The sequence below is a fragment of the Urocitellus parryii genome, chromosome 1, assembly GCF_045843805.1.
Source record: "Urocitellus parryii isolate mUroPar1 chromosome 1, mUroPar1.hap1, whole genome shotgun sequence".
Classification (NCBI taxonomy): Eukaryota; Metazoa; Chordata; class Mammalia; order Rodentia; family Sciuridae; genus Urocitellus; species Urocitellus parryii.
The window spans coordinates 263,514,855-263,533,833 of NC_135531.1; the positions used below are offsets into that span (position 1 = coordinate 263,514,855).

An 18,979-nucleotide genomic window follows, 5' to 3' on the forward strand; every position below is an offset into this window, starting at 1 on the left:
GTGGATCATTGCATGTACAATGCAGGACTGTGTGGGCCTGGTTTATTACAGCCTCTGTGTGGTCACTGAGTGAACTGTGAGAGGGAAACTGCCATCTTCCAGTGAAAAGATGACTAGGAGCCAGTGATGCCTACGAGGATGACAGATGTTTTTCCTAGCTACAGGGAAGTTGCAGGATGAGCAGTAAGAAAGCTCTTTTTCATAATCTAGGTAAGACTTGTGATTGAGATGTGGAGTCTCTTCAAGGGATCTGTTGTTTAAAATAAGGAGGTATGGTCTCTTTGCCTGTGCCTCTGGTCTCAGGGTCTAAAAATCTGCTACCCACCCCAAAAGCCTGTTGGCACAACAGTTCTACTTGGAAGCTCTGCTTTCAGATTTTAATTCTGGCCCCCAGTTGAGCCTTCTCTTCTGAGGACCACCATGCCGCATATCCTTCAGTGACCACTCCTATGGCTGAATCAAACACTGCTCTTCCCTGCGCTGTTCCACATCACTGCCCCCTTTGTCCTGGGGGAAAAGGCATGCTGTAACTATGCTCCTTCCACATCCCCTGCTACCATCACCCCTTAGCAATGACTCCCTTCATCTTCTGTAAGGCTCTTTTTGTAGGGACAGATGAGGCAAGACACCAACGATGGCAGGAAACAGTTTCATTTGGTTGCAGCCAAGTTCAGAGGGCACAGCTTTTTCTGTAATCAATCAATTAATCCCCTGAACTCCAAATTCAGGTAGTTTCAGAGTTTTATACCCAGCATGTAAGGGGAGGGGCTCAGAAGTTCACAGTCTGCAGAAGTTCACATAAAAGCAGCTTTTTCACTGTATTGGGCAAGTTAACCCTTCAAGGACAACACCTGAGAAGGGGAGAGCTTCTTCTCCCCTTTCTTTCCTCCCCCTGCCAGATGTTACCATGGAGCCCAATTGGTAACTTCTCTTATCTTAGAAATGTAGACATCTCTGTGAAGCCCCAGCTCAAGGCCAGAGGCCTTGTTTGCACATTTCTACAAACTACTATACTGGATACATTTGTGAAAAACTAGTAAGGGGGTGTCCAGCACCTGGAGTGCTGATTTCTTCTTGGCCAGTGGTCAAGCAAGATAGGGCAACACGAAAATAGGAAGTTTATCTACATTGAACTCTTTTGCAGAGACTCTTTTGCTGATAGTCCTAAAATCAGCCATGGTGAAGATTTCTGGAGAAGCCCAGTTAAGACTTTTCTGTGGAGAAAGGGGGTGCCACTACACTCTTACTGCTCACCCATCTCCTCACCCCTCCTCCACCCCATCTGCCTGGTAACTTTATTTTCTTCCCTCTGCAAAGCAGCTGCTATCTCAGACAGACAGGAGCCTGTGGGATTCTCAACATGTAGACTCACAGAATCTCAGTGCTGAAGGAATGCCAGTGAGGCACCTAGTTCTGTCGCTGCCTTGAAGCTAATCTACTCCTGAGCCAGCTCACATGAATACGACTCAACCAGTTCACAATGTTCAGCCAATATTTATTGAGCACCTACCATGTACCAAGTACTGTTCTAGGCAGAGGGATACAGTACAGTCGACCAGACATTTTCCTGTCTTTGTACAGCTTATGTCCAGCATGTAGGGATTCTGAGAGTGGGAGTGAGAGGTGGAAGGAGTATGTGTGCCATAAGAGGTAGGACAATAACCAAGCAAAATAGATCAGAGACTGAAGATCAGGTCTTACAGCTCTCACAATAAGGAGATGTTTATGGTCCTTTTAACCAAATACCTTTGCTGCTGGGAACTGTTTCTTCTATGGACACTCAGGAGCCGTGACCCTGCTTCAGTGTGAGAGCCTTTCAGCACCACATAGGCTGTGCAGTGATGAGAGAAATGCTGCCCAGAGGATTTGCAGCAACTGGCGGGGGGCTGGGAGTTTGAAGGTGCTGCTCTGCTGCAGTTCCAATCACTTGACACAAGTCCAAACCAGATTCCTTTCCACCTTTACATCAAAGAGACTGTCTTTCTGAGAGGAGATAATGGTAATTTTCAGTGGTAAAATGGTAGCTTTATTTCCTAGTTGGTAGCAAACCTAATGGTGGTAAATTAAGATGTAATTAGCATAATCTGCCCATCCCATATGGGTGATATGTGGTCCTTTTGAGTGACAGACACACAAGTCAGTGAAGAGTTGAAAGAACAGCAGAACTAAAGGCATAATTCATGTAGTGACAAATTAACTTCAAAATAACAAAACTCCACCCTTGCAGCTCTGGTTGTTCAGATTCAACATGGGAAAGATGCAGAAAGTCAACTCCTAATGTTCTTAACCCACTGGAGCAGGTACACCCTGATTTGGAAACAGTTGGACAAAGGTTACTAATTGGCAGCCCATTTATGTTTTGTTTTGGTTATTTGTACACATAGTAACTTGCTTAAATTTGGTCTAATTGCAACAATTAAAATCAAAATTTTACATGAAATTTCAGACAACCCATACCAAACGGGCCTGCCTTTCTCTATGAAAGGAGTGGGCTGAACAGTAGATGTGGTGGATAAAAGGGGAACAGTAACTTCCTGCTTTAGATGAGACTTGAGATCTTGTATTTTCCATAAGCCCTACCACTTGCTATTGTGTCTGCAAGGCTTGGCGTCACTACCTTTTACTAGCTTATTTCAGCCATACTTCCACCACATACATTACTGCTACCTTGCAGTGAATACAAAAGCAAAGGCTTCAGAACTTCCTGGCTTCTCCACCCACCAAATCCACAAGTTCTGCTGAGTATTTGGATGTTCTACTGCATTGAGTAGCTAGGAGCAGAAGGATGTGAGCAGACACTCCAGGGAAACCATTCCTGGTAGTGGAAGGTTATGAAGGTGCAGTGAACCCCTCTGTGGATTGGCCATGGAGATTAATGACTGAGTGACTGATTGGATAGGACCTGGACAGCAGAGACTAATGACCAGACTTCCTCTTGATGACTCAGTTCTATAAAGATGGTATAGCTGGGCAGGCTTACTCATTTTGTGGTGTTGGGAATTTTGAGATTTTTACTGAATGTAAATATCAGTTTCTTTCAAATGTACCAAAACTTCCTTTTGGTACATTGCTGGCCATCTCATTATTAGCAAAGACTAGTATCATATACTGGACCATATTGAACTTTCCGGTGAGTCTCTAATGGATCTTGAGCCAGTAGCCATGTAATATTCTTTGTACTGGACAACCAAGTCTCACAGGTTTCCTGGCCTATCCATGAGAATCAAAACTGATTTTCATTGTTGTTTTTCAATTCCTCTTCATGGAATATTTTGCCAAGGATGTTCTGTAGTGCAAGTTGTAAATTCTTTTAATTTTTATTTATCATGGGAAGTTTTTATTTCATCATCAAATCTAATGCTTAATTTTGCTGGATATAAGATTCTTGGTTGGGATCCATTTTCTTTCAGAGCTTGATATATGTTGTTCCATAATCCTCTAGCTTTTAGGGTCTGGGTTGAAAAATCTGCACATAATCTAATTGGTTTCTTCCTGTATGTAATCTGATTTCTTTCTCTCATGACTTTTAGTATTCTCTCCTTATTCTGTATATTAGGCATTTTGGTGTGGATCTGTTTAATTTTGTACATTTGAAGTCCTGTAAGCCTCTTGAAGTTGATTTTCCAATTCATTCTTCCTGATTGGAAAATTCTTTGATATTATTTCATTGAATAGATTGCTCATTCCTTTGGTTTGGAACTCTATGCCTTCCTCTATCCCAATAACTCTTATTAAATTTGGTCTTTTAGTACTATCCCATATTTCTTGAATGGTCTGATCATGGTTTCTTACCACTTTCACTGTGTGGTCTTCATTCTTTTCAAGAGTATATATTTTGTATTCATTGTCTGAGGTCCTGAGGTCCTGTCTTCCAAGTGGTCTAATCTGTTGGTGATGCTTATATTGAGTTTTAATTTGGTTTAGTGTTTCTTTCATTTCAAGGATTTCTGTTTGATTTTTTTTAGAACCTCTATTTCCCTATTGAAGTAATCTTTTGCTTCCAGTATTTGCTTATGTAGCTCTTAGTCAAAATGGTCTTTTGCTGCCTGTATTTGCTGTCTTATATTATCATCCTTTAATTTGCAGAACATTTTACTTATGCACATCCTGAACTCCTTCTCTGTCATTTCTGCTGCTTCCTCTGGCCTAATAATGTGGTATCTTGATTTGTTTGGGGCACTTTCTTCCCTTGTCTTTTCATGTTGCTTATGGGTCTTCCCTTCTAGCACTGTGGATCCCAGACGTTACCATTTTTACCCTATAAGCTTATAGTGCCCCTGTAGGGATCCAATACCTCTCCTTTGAGGTGAAGGACAATGTTAACAGATCTCAGTATAAACAATATGCACCTTAAAAACAAATGTTTGCTATTAAGATGTTTACAGATTGGTCACAATGTACAGAAATGGTGAATTCAATTGTTATCTACAATATAACTCAGTAGGTTTGTAAAAGGGTTTATAGTTTCTGATGGTGGACAAAGAACCAGGGGTGAGGAGTAGGATGATATGCCAAGGAGGTAGGTGGAGAGGATATAGAGTTATTATACCTTAGGAAGTGTGAAAGAGAAGTCTAAAGAGGAAGATTAGTAACAGGAGAAGGGAGAGGAAGTAATTTGGAGGAGACAAGTAAGTAGGAAGACAATAGAGTACATTAAACAAACATACATATATATTAAAAAATGTTAAAATAGTAGAAATTGATGGGAAAAAAAAGAAAAAAGGATAAAGAAAAAATATATACAACACAACTGTAATATACTATTCAGATGTCCCAGTCCTCAAAATCATAATTCATGCAAAGTACTTGGTTTCACTTGTGTTGGGGATGTGAGAATAGGAGACTAGAGAGGAAGAGGGGAAAAAAATCTTGAAGGAAGAAACAGGGATTGTTTCAGTTGAAGATCAGTATCTTTCCTGCTCCCTTCTCATCCAATAGGTGGGTTCATCTGTTGTTAGCTGGCATGTCCACCCTTAGGATGGTAAAGGTAACCAGGGTATCACTGTGTTGGGGTAGTGGCTGCTGGGGAGAGGGGAGAGTTAGAAACTGGGTACCCCAGCCGGATTTCCAAACTGGAAGTTGCCCCCACTGAAAATGGTGATGAAGGTGGCCCAAGATTGAGGTGCCTGCTTTCAGTGATGGGATGTTGGGTTAGGTGGGAGGAGCCAGGATGATTTCAGAGAGGAGCACTGTGGTGCAGAGCATGTGGCTGTCCTCTGACTTCAGAGCCTGTGTGAGGTTCTTGGACACAGGCAGGCTAAGGCACGTAGGGTACTGTCTCTGCTGCTGCAGAGTCCTATGATGTCTGCGACTGGGGGATCCCCACATGGGCAGATGGGGCTCCACACAGGAGAAGCGGCCAGACTTCCTGCGCCTGGGAAGCTGCCAGGTGTCCTTTGTGGGAGCAGTGTTCATGCTTTCTGCTCGGGTGGGTGGCCAAAAGTTCTGCATGGGTGCTGTTGCTGATGGTCCTGCCCTGGTACCCGGTTGTCCTGCATGGTTGAGTGGTTGGGAGACCTGCTCTGACACTGAAGCCTGGAGCCCTGGACTGGCACGGTAACCATGATTCCTGCGAGGGAGCAGGAGCATCACTCGCAGAGAAGCAGTATTCTCACTACTTGAGTCCCAGGTCACAGAGTGACACAGACTGCTGCCTTCCTCTTACCCGCCATCTTGGTTCTCTCCTGTTATCCTTAACAGTTGTTTATGTGCTATTTCCAAGGAGGCACTTTCCCTTCTCTGCCCTATTAACAAGTACATACTGCTGACTTTTGGCTACGTGTCCAGTCCTGTGGTCTTCTCACTGATGGTGAAAAAAGAATTGTGCGACAGTGTCTGATCTCTAGAAGTTTATAATCTTCGTTGGATGATAAATGAAGGTTCATGTTGCCCAATCCAAATGTTTGAATAGCATCTATAATCAATAAAATGATAAAGAATGCTGCATAATGAAGGATTAAAAGTATGACACAGGTGAGAAGTGCTACTGAAATACAGAGCAGAAAGAGACGAAAGAAGGAATGAAAATTGACAGTTAAGAAGAATCAGTCACATTCTAGGAATCTGACTTGACCTCTCATTGAATTCCCACCACACTCCTTCAACAAGGCTGGAACTGGAGGGAGAGACATGGGCTGGGTAGTAATGGAAAGGGACTGAGTAAGTCTGTGTTGAGCAAGCCTTGAAAGAGGTGGAGAAGAAGAGAGAAGTGAAAAAACGAACATAAGGAGACATGTTTAGCTGTCATGTTGAAGGGAAGGGGAATTGCTACTGAATTCAAATGGGCATGAATATGGAGAGTCTGAAACACTAGGGAGCGCTTTTAGATACATTTTAGTTAGAAGTGGCAAGATACTGATGGTTGCTACTGGACAGCAGTGATGGCTACTGGTGTTTTGTTAATCACTATTTAAAACAGTAAAGGAAGAATTCTGAAGTGGAAGAAGGAAAAAACAGCTTGGAAGAAGCCGTGGTGAGCCTCATTTTAGTATATGGTGGGGACAGAAATCCAAATGAACAGATTAACAAAGAGATTTTCTAGGAATGATTGGCAGGACTCAGAAACAGCTTAGTATTGGGGATACAGGAATATATCCTTAACATAGGAAATGGTTTAATCAAAGTAAATTCTATAAATTTAAGTTTAAAAGTTCAGGTAAATGTTGGCAGGTGGTATGGCATAGTGAAAAGAACATGAGCTTTGAAATCAGCAAACCTGGGTGTGAGTCCCAACCCTACCACTTACTTCCATGTAACCTTGGGCAGAGTCCTCTACATGGGTACACTGATACATAGTACCTACTTCATTGATCTATGTGAAGATTAAATAACATGATTACCGTAAAGCACTTAGGACAGCTCCTGTCACAGAGAATTACAGAAAACTGTAAGGTTCAGAAACCCTTCAACACAAAAAATCCTTTGGACTTCCAAATATTTTTGTCAGTAAGCAAGCAGAGAAGACCACTTACCACCCAACTAAGGCCCAGTTTTCTGACACTCCTAATTTTGTGTGTGTGTGTGTGTGTGTGTGTGAGAGAGAGAGAGAGAGAGAGAGAGAGAGAGAGGTAATGTGTACTGTTTTAAGCCTCTAAGTTTGGAGTAATTCGTTCCACAGCAACAGTTAACCATATACATTTTACTGAAACATGTCTGATCTCATTAAGCCTCACAACAAACTGGATAAAAAGTATACCCACAAATTTGAGAAAAGACAGTTTGTTCTTTAGCTATGGTGCCATACCAAGTAGACACCAGTACTAGTTTTAAACCTGTGCAATCAATAATGACCTAAGTGAACATGCTTTTGAAAGCTAGCTCCGTCAATGCCAGCTCCTTTTAACTGAAAGTCACCTGTTGGTCTTTTAGAAATGATGACTTGATTGATAGATGGATTTCCAAAGGCATCTTCATGGAGTACTATGATCTGAATGTTTGTTTCCTCCCAAAATCCATATGCTAAAATCCTAACCCCCACCGTGATGGCATTAGAAAATGGGATCAAATCTTTGGGAGGATATTAATGGATGGTTACTTATAAAAGAGGCCCAAGGACCATTACACAGCCTCTTCCACCATGGAAGGACACTGTGAGAAGAAAACATTTGTGAACCAGAAAATGAGCCCTCATAGACACCGAACCTGCTGCTACCCATATCTGGGACTTACTAGCTTCCAGAACTGTGAGAAGTAAATTTCTGTGTTTCTAAGTTTCCTAGTCTAGAGGTTATAAATAGCCCATGCTGTTGTAGCAGCCTCTATAAGACTGAGAGAATTTGTTGATCCACTGATCAGGTTTAAACTGGTTCAAATGGCTGCATTTTACCATGTTTACAAAATAGCTCAGCCTTTCCTCATGTGTGGGAAATTTTTGTATTCTCAAAAGATCATGTTCTGATTGAAGGGAGATTGGGAACCATGTTTCCAGGTGAATGGGGGTTAGTGTCTGTTTGGAGAACTGACACTGGCCAAGCTTACTTGTTTAAAAAGAGCTGTGTCTGAAGCAAAGAATGGTGCCCTATAGAGAATTACCAGGAGTTTATCACTTCATATTTCATCATTTTTATCAAATTTTCTTTTGGTGTTTCTGGGGATTGAAACCAGGGTCTCACACACACAAGGGAACCATTCTATCACCAAAGCCCTTTTGAAATTTTTCATTTTGATACAAGGTCTCTTTGAGTTGCCCAAGATGGTTTCCAACTTGTGATCTTCCTGCCTCAGCCTCCCAAGTAGCTGAGACTACAGGCATGCACCACTATGCCCAATCCAAATGTTTGAATAGCATCTTCAAATGTCATCTTTCTCCTTTCCTTTAGATAGAACTGCCCCCCACCATAATTCGACAAGATGGTTATATTTGTTTATACACTGCCTAGAGTCTCAAAATCTTCTCTTAGCTTTTATTTTCTGTATTTTTTTCCATCCTTAGACTCAGGAAGCTCTTTCTGTATCTAACATTGTCCTTTCCTATTATGACTATCCAAGTCAGGAGAACCCTGCACATTTTCCTGTGTATAAAGCCCATCAACAATGGTTGTCATCTCTGGGCATGTGTTTACTTTGCCCCACATCTCCCAAGAGAACAAGAAATATGAGATTTGCAATTTGCCTACTCGCCACACTGTTTGGAATTATTACCTCCCTCTTTGAACATCTTGGCACATCTTAAAAGAAGGGATGGGATACAGAAAGAAGACAAACTTTGTCCCAGCTCTGCAGTTCTTGAATCTGCTTGCGTTCTCACTTCCAAACCCTAGTTTCACCCAGCACACAAGGACCAGGGAAGGAAACTACAGAGCAAAACAGAAGCTCTAAGTCATGAAAACACTGTGGATCAGAGGATAGGCCCTGAGGCTGTGATAGCTGTACTCTTAAGGTAGGTATAAAGTGGCTTGGTCAGAGGTAACTCCTATTATAGGATCACCGTGATTCAGCTTTCCTTCAATTTTCCTAGAAGACTTGAACTAGGGAAAGCATTTTTGTATTAGATATTTACAGAGTAGAATTTAAAATTGATATGAGTTTTTAAAGAAGGAAACTTGAAAATCTTAACCTTGGAGAGGACCGTGTCCTCCCAGCCTCCATATCCCTTCTCTTTTTTTTTTAATATTTATTTTTTAGTTTTTAGCAGACACAACATCTTTGTTTGTATGTGGTGCCGAGGATCAAACTGGGCCTCACGCATGCCAGGCGAGCCGGCTACCGCTTGAGCCACATCCCCAGCCCCTCCATATCCCTTCTCAGTAGATGTTCATTTTTCTGTATTGAGACTACTTTGGTGATGAGCCTTGGCTGAGATTATTAATGCTCCAACGTACTCAGTGCTCTCTTGACTGGGTTCGTTGTCCTTTGGGGATATTTATCTTGTGCAGTCCCTCTTTCCTGACTCTTCCTGCATACACCTTTATGCTCTTAGATATCTCAACCAAAAGGAATTCCAAACCCCAACAACTTCCTGGGAGATCATCTGAATTTAAGAATCAGAGTTCCTCAAATTTTCTTTGTGTGCCTTGGCCTAAAATGTCAAACTCCAGGTAAGATTCCTTAATTTTCCTCTAGAAATTCAAAATAAGCCCAAGGTTATTTTGCACACATGAACCATACACCATGAACACAGCATCTTCCCTAAAAGATAGATTCTCCTTGCCTCTGTTTACCTGGAGAACAAAGAGAAGTTGGAGTGTTGAGAGTGGAAGTCAATCTTCCCCCCTGCTATTCCCAGCATGCAGTAGGACTTATTTCTGCAGTTTTCTGAGGGCTTGGGCCAAGAAGAAGCCAAGAGATGGGTTTCCTTTATAGAATAGCAAGGTAGCTGCAGTTGGTGATGTTGCACCGTTTTGGGGTGTCTCATTCAGAGTTGCTCTCATTTACTTGCGTATAGTTGTAATGTATGACTTCGTAGCCAGAAGTCCAGAGCACTGGTCTCAGCCATCTCAGTCTCCATCTATGGTGGGAGCATATTGATTTAAAAGCCCCATCTGCCTGTATATCTTCCTCAGTGACTTCATACTCTGCACTTCTCAGTGGGACTGTGGGTTTTTTGTAACATTATACATTTACATAAATGACAATAATAATATTGTAACACAAAATTGTATTCACTATCTATTCTTATCAGAGTATTTCCTCTGGGCTCCCAAAATAATTATAAGAAGTAAAGAGAGGGGAAGGCTTTTGCCAAGTTGGGGATGATTTCCCAAGGCCTTCTCTATGCTATCTGATTTGCTTCTTGTTGATGGCTTTGCTTTCCTGTCTTTCAGGTGACAGACATCCTTGGGACATCTTTGCATAGTCCTCTCCAGAAAGAAGCTCTGTGATGTGTGGATTGTGAGCTTGCTCAAGCAAGTCACGCTCTTTATAAGGCACAGCTAAACATAAGGACTGGTATGGAAGAGCCGGCACCACTGGAAGGCCCGGACCAACTCCCAAGCTCCCACCAGGGCTCTCTGAGGAGGGCTGTGGCTGCTGCTCTGGCCCTGGATGGGGAATCTACAATGGGTCGCAGGAAAAAGAAGAGGAAAGAATCCCGTCCAGAATCTATCATCATCTACCGGTCAGATAATGAGAAAATGGATGATGAGCCTGAGGATTCAGAAGGTGGAGATCGGCCTAAAGAGGAAGAGGGAGATGATTTCCTAGACTATCCCATAGATGATGGTGAGTCTTTCTGGGACCCCTTTTTGAAAGCCATGGGAAGGGAACCAAAGAGGGGGACCTCATCTGTCTATATTTCTTGTTGGTGGTACATTTCTCCCAGGGTTGCAGTCTTCCTTCAGCAATTGGTAGTACTACTTAGAACCTATAATTTTCTATTCTAGGTGGGATGGAGGAGATCTTACACTCTCTGAACTCCTAATATAGTGGGAAAAGCTGATTTGTGTTCAAAAATCAGTAACACAAGCAGACCATGATAATTAATTTAATGTATGTGTGATAAAGTCCACAAATTATTGATTTTCACAATAATCAGGAAAATGGAAATTATGACATCAGTGAGATAAAGTATTCCTTCATATGTAGGATTGCCAAAAATGTGTTTAAGTATAATAATATCAATGTGAGGATATTAAATTTTAAGTAAAAGTGGAAACTTCCCACTTTGTAGGGAATTTGTTGATATTTATTAAAACTCAAAATATATATATACCCTATGTCCCAGGAATCCACAGAATATCTTTTTTCTTATTTTTAATTTTTTGTAGTTGTAGATGGACAGAATGCCTTTATTTTATTTGTTAATTCTTTTATATGGTGCTGAGGATCTAACCCAGTGCCTCACTCAGCATGCTAGGCAAGCACTCTGCCACTGAGCTGCAGCCTCAGCCCTCACAGTTTATCTTTTATGAAACTTATACTCATGTTCTGCATATGTGAAAAAGCATGTATAAGAATATTTGCTGCTACTAACGGAACTGTGGAGTGTCTGTATTAAGAATAACTGGGCAGCACTGGAAGGATGAGATAGATCTGTTTGTGTAGAGGGATAGATATCCAGGACGCACACTTACAGAATAAGTCAAAGCAGCAGCCTGGCTCTCACGGAGTTGACCTTTTAGTTAGGGGAAGGCAAACAATGAATAAGCCAACCAATAAAAGATAATTTCAGGTAGTGGTATACGTAGCAAAGACAGTAAAACCATGATAGAAAGAAGAGTCCTGTTACAGGGTGATAAGGCAAGAGATTGTGTGGTCATGGAAGGTCTCTCTGAAGAAGTGACATTTTGAGCAAATTCAAAATGACATTAAAGAGCCAGTTGAGAAAAGACATGGGGCAGAGCTTTTGAAGGAGAGGGAACAGCAAGGGCAAAGGCCTTGAGGGCAACCTTGGCCCATTTACAGAATGGAGTGGTTTCTGTTTAGGAGTGTAGAGGACAAGGGGAAGGATGTTGAGAAGATGTCAGAAAGTGGGGCAGGGGCCAGATAACGTCACTGTTGCAGGTCTTGCAGGTCTACAGAAAAGGGTTTGGAAGTTGTTATAAGTGCAAGGGAAAGTGAATGGAGGACTTTTAAACAAGGGACACACATTATCTCATTCATAGCTTAAGATCACCCTGGCTTGTCTATAAGGACTGGATTGCAAAGAGTAGGAATGGAAACTGATGGGAGAATTTTAGACACTGCAAACACAATAATGCTAATGCAGAAGCTTGAAGTTCAGTGATAGGAGAGAGAGTGCCAGAGAGGAAGAGGAATTAGATTCAGAATATAATGTGCTATGTGCTGACAGATTGGAGGCAGGACATAAGGGAAAAGGGAGGATTAGCAATGACTCCTAGATGTTTGAAAAGAACAATGGAATGATGGTTTTATTTGCCAAGATAAAGGAGTCTGTGAAACCATTAGGTTTGGGGTACAGTACATCCCTTCTAGGTCAATCATAGCCTCTGCTACTCCTGAATCCTGCTCTTAGGTGGCTTTCTTCTGTCTCTTTCCCACCTAGGGGGTAAAGTCTTCTAGTCAAAGGGCCCAGGGAACACATCTGTCTAAGCTTATAGTCCTCAATCCACCCCCACATTTTTAGACTACCTTTTACATACCAAAGGCTACAGACTTCCCTTCTCAGTATCTCTAATCCCTTTTCAAGGGTGGTCAAAGGACAGCTATTTTGTGATTGCGTGTGTGTATGTGTGTGTGCATGTGTACTATATGAATGGAGGGTGTGGATGTTTGGGGGTGCCGGGTTTCTGTTCTCGTGACTAAAAGGCTCAGGGGTCACTCCAGGTAAACTGGGCTAACTGGGCTGTGCAAAATAACCACACGAGACACAAATACCTTTTTCTTTGGGGTCGCTGTGACGGCTCCTCTGACCTTAAGGGTCCGCAGGAAGAGAGAGAGAAAGCACGCGCTGACCCCTTTTACTGAGGAGAAGCTATTCAAATGAGGCAAGGGGTCAGGTGTCAGGGGACTGAGTCTATCTTCATGATGTCCACTGTCAGCAGGTTGACTGACATCTAGGTAGGCCACACCCAAGGGCACAGTAAGAGGAGGGGACACACACAAGACACTTCCATGGAAGATTCTACCCTAAAGGAACAGGTGAGCATAGCTCCACCCATGGGGCTGTAGGAAGCCACACCCGAGCACAGTCACTCGAACCCTAGAAGAACCCTTAAGAGTGGGGCAGTCTAGCAGCATGGGTGCCTGACTGCCACATCACCCAGCAGTGGAGTTAACTCAGTCACTTGCAAGGTTGGTCTCCCACGTGGGGGGTATAAATGTGGTGTGGTGTGCATGGCATATGTGTGTGGTATGTGGGTGTATACGTGGGGAGCGTGTGTGTGTGTGTGTGCATATCGTGGGTATGTGTGGTAAAGTGGAGCGTATGGTATCTATATGTTGTATGACGTGGGGTTTGGAGGTACTTACAGGACTGGGGTGGGGTGTCTGGTGGGTGTGAGTGGTGTGGTATGTGGGGGGGTGGGTAAGTATGTGAATAGAGCTTAAATATGAAGGCTGGGATGCCCACAGGCATATGAAAAGGTCCCCTCTCAGGGAAGTGTAAAGTTAGGCATGAGAAAGGAAGGGTCGTGGGCTATATATAAGCTGATTGCAATGATCTTTACACACCCAGAGTGATACTCATAAATGATATTTTAACAGAACTTCTTAACTTGAAATAGGATCATTAAAGTGTTATCTGTAGTAAAGTTCCTCACTCTATGTCACAAAGATCATGCCAATATTGAGGTCCAGAGAAATGGAGAGAGAACTGTCTCACATTTTATCAGGGCTCAGAAATGGAGAGAAAGCTCATGCCATGGAGTGATAATAGCAGTGGTCACCCTCCAAGGGAGACTATTCAGTCTACTACTGAATCCCTGACTCTACTACTTGCCAGATGCTATAAAAAGACATCTCATAATGGGCCCAACCTCAGGGGATACATCCTGATGAAAGTCCACTCTTCAGATCTTGACTCTCACCTCCTTTGTGCCCTACAGGTATGTGGAACATGCCTTTCGACAGTCGCTATGTCACCTTAACAGGGACCATCACACGAGGGAAGAAGAAGGGTCAAATGGTAGACATTCATGTCACATTGACCGAGAAGGAGCTGCAGGAATTGACCAAACCCAAAGAGTCCTCAAAGGAAATGGCACCTGAAGGGAGAAAGGCATGCCAGATGGGAGCAGACCGGGGGCCCCACGTGGTCCTTTGGACTCTGGTCTGCCTGCCCGTGGTCTTTGTCCTCTCTTTTGTTGTCTCTTTCTACTATGGCACTATCACCTGGTACAACATCTTCCTTGTGTACAATGAGGAGAGGACCTTCTGGCACAAGATCTCCTGCTGCCCCTGCCTCATTCTCTTCTATCCAGTGCTCATCATGGCCATGGCCTCTTCCCTGGGCCTCTATGCTGCTGTGGTCCAGCTCTCGTGGTCCTGGGGGGCCTGGTGGCAAGCTGCCCGGGACATGGAGAAAGGCTTCTGTGGCTGGCTGTGCAGCAAGCTGGGTCTGGAAGACTGTTCTCCCTACAGCATCGTGGAGCTGCTTGAATCTGACAATATCTCAGGCAATCTCTCCAACAAGGATTCTGCCCAGGAGGTAGAAACTTCTACTGTCTAAACTGCCAGCAACTTCATTCCTTCTCTGGATCCAGTAGCCTATATATCATCTTACAATTCCAGTAGATTCTTTCTTCAAATTATCCCCTGTCCCCTACAGTTCTAAAAAAATCTTAGCCCACACTGATCTTCCCTACCATCTTGATGGTTCCCGGAAGGCTGACAACAGAAAAGCAACTGTGCCAAAGTAGTAGTCTACACAGTGAATCAACTCTTCGTAATTCCTTGCCCTAAAGTGACCACTTGTCTTGGATAGGGAATTCCACTGTATATCAATCCAGAAGCTTGAAGTTGTTACTGGTGCTGTAACCCAGGAGACTTTGTGACTCAATGTGACAGGGAGAATAAAGAAGCTCAGGGGTGGCCAAGTCCTCCGAGAAAATTGACAGAGATGGAGTGAAACATTTGAAGAGCTGGGCTACTATGCATAATAGAAAGTAGTGATTTGTGTGAATCACTTAGGTTTCGATTGGACTGCATAAAATTAAAGTCCTAAAATATCGGTCAATAGTTTACTTCTTGTATAGAAGTCAGGAGGCAAACAATTCCACGATCCTGTGAAGCCATTGGTACCCCGGGTTTCTTCTTTTCCTGTATCATTAGTAGGACATGGCCCTTATTACTGTTATCCTCGATGTTCCAGTGCCATCACATTCCATGTTTCTGGATAAACAGAAGAAGGAGCGAAGAGCACACCCTTCTGTTTAAGGAAGTAGAAGAACCCCCTCTCAACATTTTTATTTCTGATTGGCCAGATCTTAGTCACATGACATCATGACCATAAAAAAGAAGCTGGGAAATGTAGTCTTGTCTAGGTAGTTATATTCTTAGCTAAATATTGGTGTTATGTTAATTTGAGGAAAAAGGGAAGAATGACTATTTTGGTAGGCAAGAAGGAATCTCCACCTTGTGATAACTATTTAAATTCAGAATCCCAAACTACTAATACAGTTTTATTTATTTATTTATTTATTTATTTTGTCTTGAATCTTACACAGAATTTATACATAGAGATGAGCTATGTACACTATATATATGCTATCCATAGGTATTAGCATCTAGTTTGTAACTAAACTTCTGAAATGTGTGGTTTCAGGGCTTTTTTTTTTTAAAGCAATAGTGGATAGGATAATACAATTACATAATGGTAGCATAACTCTTCTTCCTGGTGGTGGAGGTGGAACAGGGGTTGGTGATATTTAATCAATAAAGACTGAGAATGGAGGGATTGTGCCTCACAAACATTCCCCCAGCAGGGATCAGTATCCTTGAACACTAAGAAGCCAGATTTAGCCTTCTGTGGTTTGGCAGAACCTCACTCAGAGCCTTAATCACTCAGATCTTTCTAGTTTAACAACAAACATGGTGTTTTCTATGCTGAGAAGTTTGTCTTCATGGCCTGAGGGTGTATATTAGATTAATCCAGATGAAAAAGATTCTGAATTTTAAAAAATCAAAGGTGTCTTTTTAATTTTAAAATATGAAAGCCTAAAGAGGTCAGCAGATTTTGGAAGTTTGGATCCTTACAAGAAAAGCTGGTGCTCCTTTTTGTTTCTGTCTTGGAAAGAAGCTGTTGAAAGAACTGCTGTGACCTAAACCAGAGGTGTAAGCCATGCTTTCCACAGAAAGCCAGGAACGTTTGCTTAATGTATGGTGCTGAACTCCACCTTCAGAAGAACTCTTCTTTCTTTTTATTCAACTGTCATTAGTTTGACTAGAGGGAAAAAAAAAATGTGCCCAGCATTTTTGAAGATAATCTTGGTGCTTTCTGGTATATTTGCAGAGATATGAACAATTGAAATGCAGATAAAGAAAATAAAAAAGTGAAATGTGATTAACATTTGTTCAATTTATCTTTGAGCTCTCTGAGATAGCTTTGAATGCTACAGTTTGCAGATAAAGGGTGAGCCTGGGGCTGTCCTATATATATATGTAGTCATTTCAGGATGAATCCTTTCACATTGACACAGGTGCACCATTAATTCATGGGGGTTCTACTTAAGTGAACTGTTAACATAAGTCATGCTTTTTATCTAAGCCCATATTAAAATATTGCAACTATATTTGTTGCATTTTTCTGTCATATTAGTTGGGAAAATCAATGTCAAGGACACAAAAAGTCATGACATAGTGGACATAGTAGAATGGAAGTATGGGGTGAGAGTGAGACTGTGCCCAAAGGATACCTAGATGAAGCTGACAGGGCCTTCACTCTGGTTGGGCTTATCACCTATTGGAAGAGATAGGCTCAGGCTCGTACACTAAAATTATTTCAAAAGGGCTCTAAAGTGGTATGTAAATGCTTAGACTAGAGGAAGGAAAACTGAACCAAACAGAACTAAAGCAACACAAGAAAACCTTGCTCTCAGTAAACACCTAGAGAACATTACAGAAGAAATTGCAGTTAGATATTATATTTGAATAATTTCTTAGCTTATAGTTGCCTAATCTTCGTGGTAAATATTGAAGATGAGGAACACATTTTAAGTTGCTTAGCAGCCATAATATGCAGAGTTGGATTAACCATGTCAGACCCAGTATGGTGATCCTGATGCTTCCAAGTCATCTTGTCGGTTACCATTAGGTGGCACCCTTTCATTTCAGTTTATGTCTGAGGGAACTAAACCCTTGTTCCTATGAAATAAGATTCTATATCTTTAAAAGAAGTAATTTCAGTTGCATTGAAAGTTTGATTCTGTCATTTTGGAATGGTCACACAGACGTTGACTTTTACAGTGTTGAAAAAAATTAGTAGCTTCAGGGTTTGGTGATTACACCTGTAATCCCATTGATTTGGGAGGCTGAGGCAGGCAGATCATAAGTTCAAAGTCAGCCTCAGCAATTTAGCAAGGCCCTAAGCAACTCATTGAGACCCTGTGTTTTAATAAGTTTCCCCCCACTGTAGCTAAAAGACCTGACTGGAACAATTTTAGAGTAGGAAAAATTTCAGAGATCTTATACCATAGAAGTTTGGCTCCATTCCTCAGGCTCAAGGTGAGGCAGAGGGAAGCAGAGAGAGACTCACCAGATACAAATAAATACCCCAAAGCCACACCCCAATTCCACCTCCTCCAGCCACACCCTACCTCTTCAGTTACTACTCAGTTAATCCCTATCAGGGGATTAAATTACTGATTGGGTTAAGGCTCTTACAACCAATCATTTCTCCTCCAAACCTTCTTTCATTGTCTCTCACACATGAGTTTTGGGGGACATCACATCTAAACTATAACACCCTGTCTCAAAATAAAAGATGAGAATATCTAGGGGTGTGGCTTAGTGGTTAAGCACCCCTTATTCAATCCTCAGATACCAAAAAAACAAAACAAAACAAGATTAGTGGCCAATATCAAAAGGTTTCTTTTTCTTGCCTTGATTAATCTAATTGCTAACATGAACCTTTTTATGTGAATTTTGAATGGAATCTGATAGAAGTGGTACAACATGGAATCATTACTATTCACATTTACTTTGGATATAAAATTTTATTTCATATCTATATCCTGTTAAGATTTTAACTAATTTTCCCAATTGTCTATATAATCATAATCACAGCTCTCTGTCAAAGCACAAAGGCTGCACATATTTGCTTTTTTCTTTTTTTAAAAAAAAATGTTTTAGTTGTAGGTGGACACAATATCTTTATTTATTTATCTTTATATGGTGCTGAGGATCAAACCCAGTGTGTCACCTATGCTTAGGTGAGTGCTCTATCACTAATCCACAACCCTAGCCCTATATTTGCTTTTTATAATGCTCATGAAGTCATCATTCACATAGTGCACTTGCAGAGTGATGTCAAATTCAAAAATATTCCAGCAACTTAAATAGAAATTTCAAAATAAATAAAACATTTAACTACCCTGAAGGGCACACATAGTCTACAATCCAGCAATATTTTTAAAAAAAGATTTCTATTTTTTCAGTTATTTATTACTATTGTTAACACTTAAAATATGGTAGATTAAAATAACAACCATTTGCTCAAAATTCTGCAATGTGGACAGAGTTCAGTGGAGATGACTAGTCTCTGCTCAACATTTCTAATTCTGGGATTGTTCCCTAGGGGCTCAAGTTTTACTCCCCAGATAGCCACACTGGCATGCCAGGTAGATGCTGGATGCCATCAAAATGTAACCCTGAGGCTATTGGTGCTTGGTGCTTGAGTTAGTCTGCTTTGGCTGCCATAAATTAACATAGACAAGGTGTACACAAATGTGTTTTCTCACAGTTCTAGAGGCTAGAAGTCCAAGATCATGTGCCAGCATGGTTAGTTTCTGGTGAGGGGTGTCTTTTGGGGTTGCAGGGGACTGCCTTTTCACTACGTGCTCATATGACCTTTTCTTTGAGTGAACGCATCCAATGGGGAGGGAGAGATTGGGGAGGGGAGGCGGAGAACAAGCTCTCTAATGTC

General features: G+C 41.8%; 1 protein-coding gene across 1 annotated transcript; it reads left to right on the forward strand.

The window, feature by feature from the left end:
• The first annotated feature begins 10,388 nt into the window (after positions 1-10,388).
• Tmem169 (transmembrane protein 169) lies at positions 10,389-14,566 on the forward strand. The gene is made up of 2 exons (XM_026402370.2): positions 10,389-10,659; positions 13,944-14,566. Exons 1-2 carry the CDS (start codon positions 10,389-10,391, stop codon positions 14,564-14,566), a joined length of 894 nt encoding a protein of 297 aa, XP_026258155.1.
• Positions 14,567-18,979: the final 4,413 nt, after the last annotated feature.

What these genes read in the sequence shown, in the direction of transcription:
- Tmem169 (XM_026402370.2), top strand. Translation starts at nt 10,389, where the DNA reads ATGGAAGAGCCGGCACCACTGGAAGGCCCGGACCAACTCCCAAGCTCC. An exon ending in AGACTATCCCATAGATGATG is followed by an intron (nt 10,660 to 13,943) that starts GTGAGTCTTTCT and finishes TGTGCCCTACAG; the next exon opens with GTATGTGGAACATGCCTTTC.